General features: G+C 34.9%; 2 protein-coding genes across 2 annotated transcripts in view; one reads left to right on the forward strand and one right to left on the reverse strand.

Annotated features, from left to right (window-relative positions):
* Window positions 1-646: 646 nt before the first annotated feature.
* On the forward strand, window positions 647-9,826 carry HELRODRAFT_163554 (hypothetical protein; the record flags this gene model as incomplete). The annotated part of the gene is made up of 24 exons (XM_009027395.1): window positions 647-718; window positions 1,171-1,456; window positions 1,602-1,765; window positions 1,989-2,178; window positions 2,350-2,608; window positions 2,713-2,845; window positions 2,962-3,037; window positions 3,326-3,407; window positions 3,636-3,681; window positions 3,791-3,940; window positions 4,048-4,147; window positions 4,581-4,704; window positions 4,769-4,796; window positions 4,911-5,156; window positions 5,342-5,416; window positions 5,796-5,927; window positions 6,192-6,449; window positions 6,747-6,921; window positions 7,107-7,266; window positions 7,564-7,778; window positions 7,925-8,064; window positions 8,220-8,317; window positions 8,716-9,079; window positions 9,719-9,826. 24 exons carry the CDS (start codon window positions 647-649, stop codon window positions 9,824-9,826), a joined length of 3,681 nt encoding a protein of 1,226 aa, XP_009025643.1.
* A 1,868-nt stretch (window positions 9,827-11,694) lies between these two features.
* Window positions 11,695-12,185, reverse strand: part of HELRODRAFT_68539 (hypothetical protein) — a gene marked incomplete at both ends in the record, with an annotated part of 3,781 nt that continues 3,290 nt past the window's right edge. The window contains one exon of the mRNA XM_009027000.1: window positions 11,695-12,062. Coding sequence (XP_009025248.1) covers window positions 11,695-12,062 — 368 coding nt within the window. The remainder of the gene's footprint in view (window positions 12,063-12,185) is intronic.

Raw genomic sequence — 12,185 nt, forward strand, 5'->3', positions numbered from 1 at the left:
TAGTTGTCATCATCATCATCATCATCATCTTATTCATCGTCATCAACATCCTATAATACATTAACATCATCGTCGTCACCATCTTTTCCATCTTCATCATCGTCATCATCATCCTTAACGATCTTCATCATCATCGTCGTCATCAACTCGTAAGTTTTACTTTCTATGCAGGCACCTGCTCACATTTTACATGCAGAATTTTTTTATCTATTGTTGACATCTGGTTGTCATGGTGCTTGGAAGCAGCTGTTGTCATAACCATCCATTGGTATCTCTTGTGCAAGTTGTTCATTCATTCATTCACTCATTCATTCATTCGTTATTTCATTCATTTATTCTTTCACTTGCTCATTCATCCACTCATTCATTCATTCATTTATCCATTGTTGTGGTGCTACTGTGTTGTTGGACATTTTTCATTGCTGCCAAGATCTGAAGTATGAAAAGAAAAATTGATCGTAATGCAAATTGTTAACTAACTCAACTACTTCTACATCTGCTGTTACAATTGACTCCCAAAATTTAGTTGATGTTCACATTCAGTCAATAATTAAATAAAACTATCAAATTATTTTACAAGCAATTTCCATAAATTAATAAATAAAATAATATTTAGAAATAAACATTGAAAATTATTTGAGCAGTAATGTCAGCGAAGTTGTTGCATCATAAACTTTCCTTCAGTGGATTCGGGCAAGAAGCTTCCAAGAACGTTCCTGTAGGTGAAAATGATGCTATGATGAGATGATAATTATACGACCGAGATGGTGACGTGATGATGAAGACGTGATGATGAAGATGTGAGGATGAAAACGTGATGATGAAGACCTAATGATGAAGACGTGATGATGAAAACGTGATGGTGAAACGATGATAATGACATAAGGATGTACAAACTTGTGACAATTATTGCAATGATGAATGTTTTAATTGTGACAATTGCAAAATAATGACAGCCATGATTTGCATTTCGTAATAAAGTGATGGTCAAAACGATGACGATAATAATAATAATAACGTCATTATTTTTTGAAAGTGCCAGCAATAATGGCGATGACAGAATGATGACGTTTGATTGAAATGACGATGACAAAATTTTGCACGTGTTTGGTTTCTAACGCTAGCAATTCAATAAGATCAAAGTATAATATTAATACATTTCAATTCCAGTACTTCATCGTACCGGTGAACAAAAATGAAAAGAAGCCGGCCAACCACAACACTAATATTGTTCATAACAACAGCAACAGCAGCAACAACAAAAATAATACATCGGACGTCAGTGAAGCCATCAAATTGGCGGCAAGAAGCGTATGGAAGCACATGTACGACGCTCGTAACGGTAAGTTGCCCAAACTCATCATATCAGTCACAGGCGGGGCTAAAAGATTCGAAATGAGCAAAAAACATTTGGAATCATTTAAAACGGGTCTCATGAAGGCTGCCACAACATCTGGTTAGTTTCATTTACTGTGCGTGTGTGCTGTTGCATATGTAATTGGACGCTGTACTTCTTTAATGTATTTTTAATGTATTCGGAGTGGCACGATTTTTTAAAAGCTGTTTTTTGATATTAGAAATTGCAAATTTCCCCGTGACAGAGGCCTGGATCATAACTGGAGGAACGAAGAACGGGGTGATGGAGTTTGTTGGGGATGCAGTGAGGGAGTACATGTTGGAGAACGGGTCATACGAGCAGAACCTCGTCGTCATCGGGGTGGCCACACTTGGAGCTGTCGTCCACTGTGAAGAACTTATCAAGGAGGTTTGTATGGAGGGGGTGGTAAGCAACTTGATATCAAAAAATTGATTGGGATGTCAAAGTTATTATGTCGGAAGTCTTAAGGCGCTCAGCCTAAACTATGAGTTGATGAAAACTTCTTTGTACAAAAATTATGTTCACTTTGATACGAGGACAACAATTATATTGTTCTTGTGTAAAAATGCCCTGAATGTAAATACTTTTTGTTTGTTTTTTTAAATTTCAGTGCAAACCGCCCTTCAACACTGACAACCACCTCCCATACAAATACACCTATCCTGAACAAGCCCTAGTGAAACAAGCCCTGTTAGACCCGCACCATACACACTTCATTCTCGTGGATGATGGGTCAAGAGGTTCATTTGGTCGCGAGATTGAGTTCAGGGCTGCTTTTGAACAACACGACTTTTCATACGGTTCCTGTGATACTTCTCAGTTTACGACCTTTTGAAATCATGTTACAATTCCCAGTTAAAATTGATTGCCTATAATTTTTTACTTGATTTAATTCGACTAAATTTTAAATGTTTATTTATAAAATTTTGGCATTTTAAATCTTAGTAAATTTGAATCTCCAAACCTACCAGTTGAGGAAATGACTCTACTCCAAATGACGCTGCCAACCGCCATCACCTCCACTACAACCGAAGCAGCAACCGTAACTGATTCCACGGACACGGAGATGGAGAGCATTTCCATGCTGCCCGTGGTTCTCATGGTGCTGGAAGGCGGCATCAACACGTTGGAGACTGCGGTGGAGGCCATCAAGAAGAACACCCCCATCATCGTCCTCCAGGGCTCTGGTAGGGCTTCTGACTTTCTCGTCAAGTGCATGGACTACATCGCGTTCGTATGAAACTTTTAAAGTTCAAGAGGGTAGATAATTGTATATATCATTATTTTTCATGTATTATTATCAATGTGTTTGTTTACTCGATTTGTGTTTTTAGGTTGAAAGATATGAAAAAAATGACAGATGAAATGATTAAAGAAGCAGTGATTTATTTTCCTGATCAACCAAATGTTCCTGAAAAAGCAGCTAACTATGCGAAAATTCTCTTGGACCCTTCCAAAAAACATCTGGTAAAACCAGAAAAATAGGATTGAAAATTAATATTTTTTTCAAATAAAATAGAAATTATTAATTTAAAAACGAGAAAATCATTAATAAGGATAAATTTGTTTGTAACTTCTTTCAGTTCACGATATTCTATCAAAAGGATGACACGTCCGGCGATGACCTGGCAGAGGTCATCTTGTATGCCCTCCTCCGAAGTCAGCATTCAAATGACCGTTCAACATTATTCATTATTCTACAATGTTTTATTAGTATTAAAAAATTATATTTTGTTTTGCGTAAATTATTAACGCATTTTATTTTTGAAAGTCTAACAAGCGAATATAGACAAATTTGCACAAGATGTTAGGCAGTGTTTGATCACAGCGCACTAATTAACCGAAATAACCCAATAATAATAATAATAATAAAATAAATGGTATTTATTGTAATAATATTAAAATACAATTTTATATTATTATGTTAATGATTTTTCCAACAACAAGCTTCTATAAGCACGTCTGAAAACGCGAATCTCACCCCCGAGTCCACGAACAGATTTCTCGATCTTGCTCTCTCGTTCAACAGGTTCACCAAATAAAAAAATATCATCATAGGAACACATCTTCTGCTAATTTATATGTATCAATAATAGATTAATTTCACTCATCCAGACCTACGCAGTTTATTTATCGCTAGATCATATTTGGTTACTTGCGACTAATCAAGTGATGCGACTAACGCGGCTGTAGTCATATCTAGCCTATTTGATGTGTGTATGATAACGTAATTTTTTAAGATTGATATTTCGTTTAGGTGTGACATTGCTCGAAAAGAAATTTTGAAATACGAAAAAAAAACTGTAAGTTGAGATGTACTGAAGGTTTTTCAAATTAATTTTATAAATTTTAAAACTTAACATAATGTTGCTTATGCTCAACAAAAGAGTTTGCATTATGTCATACATGCAGGGTTTGTTACAGCCAAGCCAGTTGAATGGAAATTTTATGAGCGCTTTGAAGCAGAACAAACCTGAATTTATTCAAATGTATTTGGAACTTGGAGTTGAGGTTGGATCCTTTTTCACTTACAGAATGCTTCTTGATCTCTACAAATATGTGGTAGGTGACAGTTTCCATTCTATAAAATATTTGTATAATGATATTTATGAACCCAACTAAATGCTAAACCAACGTTGGTAATAATCTCTTGCACAACGTTAAAACAGTTCGAAATATCGAAAGATAGCACACCTACTGCTGGCGTTTTCAAGTCGCTCGTCCAAGATCTCGATGTACGTTTCAGAATTTCTCTGTTCGTGTTTGAATGTCTGTGTATACGTCATAAGTCGTTTAATTCCTACGAAAAAATTTGTGTTGTCTGTTTCCTTCTAATAAAAAAATTACGTACTACATTGTCACAGACTGAGAAACATTTGGACCTGCCATCAATAGGGAGGGCCATCAACTGGCTGACTGACAATCAGTTCCAAGATCTTTATAAAGGCCAGTTTCAATAATTTCCTTACACGTTTACACAAATTTCAAGTCGAAAGTGATACAGATTTTTGTTCAGGATTTTGCCATAAATTAATAAGCAGTGTTAATTGTAAATAGAAAAACTTGAAAAAATGAAGTACAAAACCAAATACGAACACCCGACGACTCAAATACAATCGCAGACGTAATTTTTTTTATAAAAACTTATTTAAATTTGAAAATATAATATTGTTAAACTTTTCCACTCCACTGTGAAAAACAGTCATTGCTCACCCCGATTCTCTCTTAGAAAAGCCGTACAGAGAAATTTTCTTTTGGTGCACACTTTTCGGTCACCACGACATGGCACGTATCTTCTGGAGGTCAGGGTTGAACTATATAGGTCAGTAGGTCAATAGGGGTCGCAACTGTCAATATGTAAAACTACCAAATTTTATTATTTTTCTCTAGGTGGCGCCTTGACGGCCAGTCGGATCATGTCATCCCTTTCTGAACTTGCTTTTGGCCATGAAGAGTTCGAGCTTTCACGGGAACTGAAATCTGAAGCAGAGTTGGTTCCTTTTACATTTATATACATCTACCCTTTTACCAGCTATATTTTATAAATCTTAGCAAGTACGAAGAAGATGCCAAAGGTATTTTAGACGAATGTTACACATTCGACTGCGAAATTTCAAAGAACCTTTTGGTGCGTAGTTTGGGTACCTGGGGCGACAAAACTCTGTTTGATCTGGCCAACGACGGTACCATGATGAACTTTGCGGAACATGATTGTTGCCAAGCTAAACTGAACAGCATTTGGTGTGGAAAGTTGAGGAGTTACACTTCATCGTGGACTGTGAGTGCCTTTATGCTTTTTTTAGTTTTATTTTTTTTATTTAAGCCAGATTTTTTTTTATAGCTGATCAAGTTTTTTGCTCTAATAAAATTAATTAATAAAAATTAATATTGAATATGTCAATACTTGAACATTATTTCAAATGACCATCTCCATTGCACGCACATTTCAATCTTCACAATTAGATCTTCCTCGGTCTCTTCTTTCCCTTCATAATGGTCAACTTCATTCAGTTCCGTGGCAGTGATGCCAACAACCAAGTGACTCCGTCTCCAGATGATTTAGAAGAAAACGACCTCAAACGGTCATCTTCACTCTCATCCTCCGAATCATCACTTTCCTCATTAACGACCTCACTTAAGCGGGCACTGTTTGGACGCAGCGAAACATATTGTGGTTGCTGTATTGGTGTCGAAGGAGGCAAAAGCAGAGGCTGTTGTGGCTATTCAGGTGGTAATTGTTGTTGTTTGAGGTATTTCGAAAAGTTGTACCAGTTCTTCACGGCACCCATCGTCAAGTTCGGCTACTTCACCGTTAGCACCAGTTAAAATTATTTGAAAATTTCATATTTTTGTCTTTCATCATCATCATCATCATGGTCATCACCTAACTCGATGCCGTTATGACCATCGCCTCCAGATAGCCTACTTAATCTTTCTGGCGATATTCAGTTACTTCGTCCTGTTGGAACTGCACGGCGGGAGCATAACTGTCATTGAGGTGCTTACCTGGATCTGGATGTTCGCCATGGCTGCCGATGAAATTCGACAGGTTCTATATTTTATCATTCTTTTCTAAACAATTTGCATATTTTATTATTCTTTTTTAAATACTTTGCATTTTTCCGTTTTGCATTCCGTGTGTTCAACAACTGTTTCTCTTCTAAAAAAGCGCTCTTACCAATTTTACGACTGCTTGTTTTCAAATAAATTGTTGTAGTTTGGATCGGCTTTCAAGTTATTTGTACGTGAAATGATTTAAATATGAAACTCATGTTAGTATTGCACAAAATGATTCATTCCGTTGACCTGTCAGATGTTCACGCAAGACGCACCGACAATCCTGCTGAAGTTTTACAAGTACTACTACTATGACAGATGGAACTTGTACGAGCAGCTGATCATCGTCATGATGATAGTTGCTGTCATCCTTCGCTTCACGCTCTATTCATCGGACACGTACTCAGCACGAGTCATGTACGCACTGACTCTCCTCTTGTCCATTTTGAAACTCTTGAAGCAGTTCTACGTGCACCAGTACATCGGCCCCAAAGTCATCATGATTCAGAAAGTGGTCAGTCATCTTGCTGCTGATTGCATTTTACCTTTACTTAGACATCACATTTTACTACAATTCTGTACAAATTTCCAAGATTTTCAAAAAAATTTGGTCATAAAATGTGAATTGACATTTAAAGTTACAAAAATTTCATTTCAACAAAAACTGTTTCAATGGACATTCAAAAACTCTGTGAAAATAGGATAAACCAGCCGTCAGCAATCGTTTCAATACAATAACATTATTTAACATGCGTTAAGAATAAATTTAGTCAAAAGAATGATGAAGCATAAAAACAAAATCTGCCACCAGATATTCGACTTGATGTTTTTCATCTTCATCTTCGGAGTCTTCCTGATGGGATATGGGATCACCGTGCAGGCTCTCCTCTATCCCGATCCGCCCCATTCCTGGAACGTCCTCTCAAACATCTTCTACCAGCCTTACTTCACTCTCTTTGGACAATTCAATCTCATGGAGCTGATGGGTTAGCAGTTTCACTAGAATAGGTTATTTATTAATAACCGTCTTTTCACTTTAATGATATTTTTCAAATAAAATTTACATTAATTTTTGAAAAAAGTGAGAAATTTAAATAATTAAATTACACGTTACTAGAAAAAAAAATGTTAAAAAAGCATTCGATTAAATATAAAACCAAAATGAATTCAGGTCAAGTACAGAGCTGCACAACAAATCACACACTGTACCTCTCCGATCCGCTCAGCAATCCTCTCTGCTCCCAAAAATCCTGGGTGGCGATCACCCTGTTTGCCATGTACGCCATCACTGTTTGTATCATGCTGGTCAATCTCTTGGTCGCTATCTTCAGGTCAGTTGGTAGTTCCGTGCGTGGGGGTTGGGTCGGTGTCTACTGCTTTCTCTCCATGTAAATTGTTGTGGTTTGTTTTCTTAAATTTTTGTAATGATTGTGTCATCCTTAATGGTAAAGGCTGATATATAAACGCCATTCACAAAGCTCTATACTCGGCAAAATGAACAAAGCATCATTAAAATTTTCATCATTGTGATTGCTATCATTGTTATTCTTTTTTGTAATTCAATCATCCTCAACAGTACCGATAATTTGTTTTTCTTATCAGCGAAAAAATTTATCTCTTCCTTTTAGCTTCACATTCAATAGCATTCAAGAATCCGCCGTCAAAACTTGGCAGTTCTACCGCATAGGAACTATCTCTGAATTTTTCAAGAAGCCTGCCCTTTTCCCGCCTCTCATTCTTATTGGTCACGTGATACTCCTCGTTGACGTCATCATCAATTACTGCTGCAGTAGGAAGGATGAGTATGGGAGGAGGATCAAGTCGCCAGTCAGGAATGATTTCAGTGAGTTTGTTGATGTCGTTGTTTTTGTTGTTGTTGTTGCAGTTAACCTACTTTCCGGTTGTCGTTAATTTTTTCGTCAACGTCATCTTCATCACCACCACCATCGTCACCACCATCGTCAACATTATCGCCACCGTCATCGCCAGGGATGGAACTGGATGAGAAGGAGAGCAAGCGGTTGGGAGCATTCGAGAAGAAGGGGATGCTGAGTTACTTCATCAAGCAGAAGGATGCCATGAGGCAGGACACCAATCACAAAATTGACGTCATTAACAGCAGGCAAGAAGTACTTTTTTTTTCTTCTTCTTCTTCTTCTTATTATTATTATTTAATATTATTTATTATTATTATTATTATTATTATTATCACCATCATAATTTTTATTATTATTATCATCATCATTATTATTATTATTTTTATTTTTTTCCAAGGGTGGACAAGATGTCCATTGACCTGGAGAGTATCCGCGGTGCAATCAACCGGGCAAAGAAGTCCAAAGTGTTTGACGTTGGCTTCGATGACGCCGGTGACGTCACAAGGTTTGAATTTATTATGATAATTTATGTTAATTATTATCAATGATAATATTTTAATACTCTTGAGAAAAAGATTCCGTACATATTAAGTATAATTAATTTATATTAATAATTAATTTATGTTAATAGTTCTATATATATATATATATATATATATATATATATATATATATATATATATATATATATTTAACCTTACATTAAATATAATGATGAAAATAATTAATATTCATAATTTTATGCGTATGTAATTGTGTAATATTAGTAAAGTGATGTAAAAGCAGTACTCTTCATAAACGTTTTAGGAAAAATAAATAAAATATTTGGTCAAATAATTTGGCAATTTAGTGGACAAAATTGAAGTTAATTAAAAGAATATTACATGTCACGGCTAATAACAGCAGAAGAATGCACAACAACGTCAACGTCGCCAGCAACAACGCATCTAGCAGACAGGTGGACGAGCAAATGAAGGAGCTCGAAGAAAGAATGAAGGGACAATTCAAAAACTTCGAAAACAGCATCAACAGAATTGAACAGTATTTGAAAAACATAAACAACAATTACAGCAACAATAACAACAACAATAACAACAACAACAACAACAACAACAATAACAACAACAACAATAACAACAACAACAATAACAACAACAACAATAATAGCAGTAGTAATTCAAGAATCAGTAACAGCACTAGTAACTCCAGAGCAAATAACAACAGCGGGAAGTTTAGTGACACAAGCAGTAACGCAAGTTCAAGGAAAGTCGGTAAATAAATAAACAGAAAAATAGACAGCTCTGTCAAGCCGACGAGAAAACCATTATTATTATTATTTATGTTATTATTTATATTATTTATATCATTATTAGTTAATTATTAATATTATAATAATATTTCAAAACGTAATGTGTAACAACTATGACGCATTTTTAAGCACACTTTTGTATATAATTACAATATATTGTTATTATTATTATTATTATTATTATTATATATAAATATTTTCTGGTATTACGTATAGGTATGATAAAAAAATATAGAATATAAGTGGGCAGTGAGATGGTATAACGGTTAAGGCGCATGGCTCTGCTGTCGTGGTGACGGGTTTCGAATACAAAAAGGTCCTCACCTATCAGACGCAATGTTGGATGCACTGATTCAAGCGTGTTAATATTCGTGTGTTTTGGATATCCGTGAGAATAAATTGAGATAACTGTGATAAGAGTGTAAATTATAATGGTTGCAGCATATCACCACAGTATTTGTTGTTCGATGGGTGCACCTTCATTTCAATTGCTGATCATTTTCATCAAACTTTTATGCAAGATGTTGACTCGCCTATGCTAGGGGTGGACAAACATTTTGCTGTGAGGCCCGCATTGAAAATATTTTACCTTTGAAGGGCCGCATATGTATTCAAATAGCAAATACTTTCGACCCATGGGAGTTTAAGATTTGTGGTCTGCGGGCCGTACGTAGTTTGCCCACCCCTGGCCTATGCCGTCGCTAATGACATTTATGACATGACATCAATTTTAGATGTAATTCTGTCAAATAATATCTGTAATTTAATATTTTTAATAATTATTTTTACAATAACAATCTCAAAATAGATAATACGTAACTAATTTGTAAAAATTTATAGAAGGTATAAACTTTGCTGTTAGCAATTTTTGTGACAATTTACTCAATTAGCCATTAATCACCGTTAAATAGGAAAAATAATTAAATTTACTCGCACTGTGCATTTTTGTTCGAAGTAATATTTTAATTTAAAAAAATGGCGATTTAATATAAGCAAGCACCCTGGCACTCTGATCTCAGGATTTTAAAATAATTTCAATGTTAAGATTTCATTGCATGATGTGATATATATATATATATATACATTGCATACGATGGCGGATCCGAAATTTTAAAATTCTATCCGTATTCTTGAAATTCTATACGGCATCTTGAATTTCTATCCGAAATCTTGAAATTCTACACGGAACCTTGAAATTCTATCCAGAATTTTGAGAAGGGAATGGGATGTTTTCAAAATTCTAATGGGATAATCTTTATTCTTGCTTATTCCAATTTCGAAATGAAGGATTATTTTCAAAATGTCAAATTAACAACCTTTTTCCGGAAGTCTTACACAAAGTCCTCATGCTTCCTTTTTCATGATCTTATGGGACTTGAATCTCACTGGATTTTCCCTTTTTCTAGGATCCGCCACCGTGCACATCTCAATTTATATTTTTTTTCATAATTTTGAATTATTTTACTTAAGATTTGTTCTCTGTCTGCGTTATCTTTTTATCAACTCATGTATCTTGCCATTGTGCATTTATAAACAGTTTTCATTTTATATTTTGCAGTGTGTATTTTCATTTTACTTTCGCGCGCGTGTGTGTGCGTGTGTGGCAATATTCATTCATCTATAGTTTTCGTCTGTCAATCATGATCTATATATAGAAAAGTGCGTGATCTGTCTAAACTATATACATATATACCCCTTTGAAAATTTCAATTTTTTTTAATTTTGAATGAATAAAAACAAAATCACTTTTAAACAGATATTTTTTGATTGAGAGTACAACAGTCTTTTGATGAAGATTGAAGAATGGTTTCTAATAAATGTGTTCGTGCAACTGAGGACAATAATCAATTAATTATTAGATTAATTAATTATTAAATTAACTAATTACTAAATTACTCAATTATTAGATTATTTAACAACTAAATTAATAAATTAGATAATTACTCAATTATTAAATCAAATAATATTCATAATAAAAACCAAACAAAAAACAAAATACACACACACACACACACACATATATATATATATATATATATATATATATATATATATATATTTATATTTACAAAAAAATGAATACAGTAGACGAAAGAGGTGCGACTAAACAACTCGAGAATTATTTACATTGTAGGCATTAAATGACATCATTGAAATGAAGAATGATGATAATAATAATATTAATATTAATAATAATAACAATAATAATAACAATAATAATAAGGATGATGATGTGAACCGCTGATGACACCACTTACATCATGAGCATGGTGGGGGATGGTAGTTAATTATCATAACATCGTCATAGCAAAACCGTCATCACCATTATTAGTGGTGATTATACGAATATAACTATATATAATATATCTATGACTGTATAGCGAACGTGAGTCCAATAACAATGCGATGGGTGCCATCGTAATCTTCAGAATCAACATCAGTGACGTCATCATCGTCGTCACCGATGATGTCATAATCTTCGACACGATGATGCTGTTACCCGCATGAGGCTGGCAGACGACTGATGTCCATCTCAAACCTGTTGTTGTTGTTGATGTTGTTGTTGTTGCTGATTAGTTGTTGTTGTTGTTGATGATGTTGTTATTGTTGATGTTGCTGTTTATGATATTGTTTTTGATGTTGTTGTTGTTGATGTTGATGATGTTAATGTTGATGTAGATGATGTGGTTGTTGTTATTATTATTGTTGGTGTCCAGAACAACACAAGCACAACATAACACACGCGCACGCACACACACCAAACACACACACACACACACCAAACACACGCACACACACAAACCACACACACGCACACACACACACACCAAACACACACACACACGCACAACAACGTCAAACCTTAACATAGCAGGCAGGCACGACGTATCCAACTTCTTCTCTATGATGACCAACATGCTAAGAGTCTTCAGTGATGGCTCTGCTGATGCAGGTCAGTAAATAAGTGCCGATAGTAAAGTTAGTAATTTGATTACTATGCGATTACTCCAATGATTAACATTATAATTAACCATGAAGAAACATACTAGATCGTCACCGTCAT

Source organism: Helobdella robusta (genome assembly GCF_000326865.2).
Source record: "Helobdella robusta unplaced genomic scaffold HELROscaffold_5, whole genome shotgun sequence".
Taxonomy (NCBI): Eukaryota; Metazoa; Annelida; class Clitellata; order Rhynchobdellida; family Glossiphoniidae; genus Helobdella; species Helobdella robusta.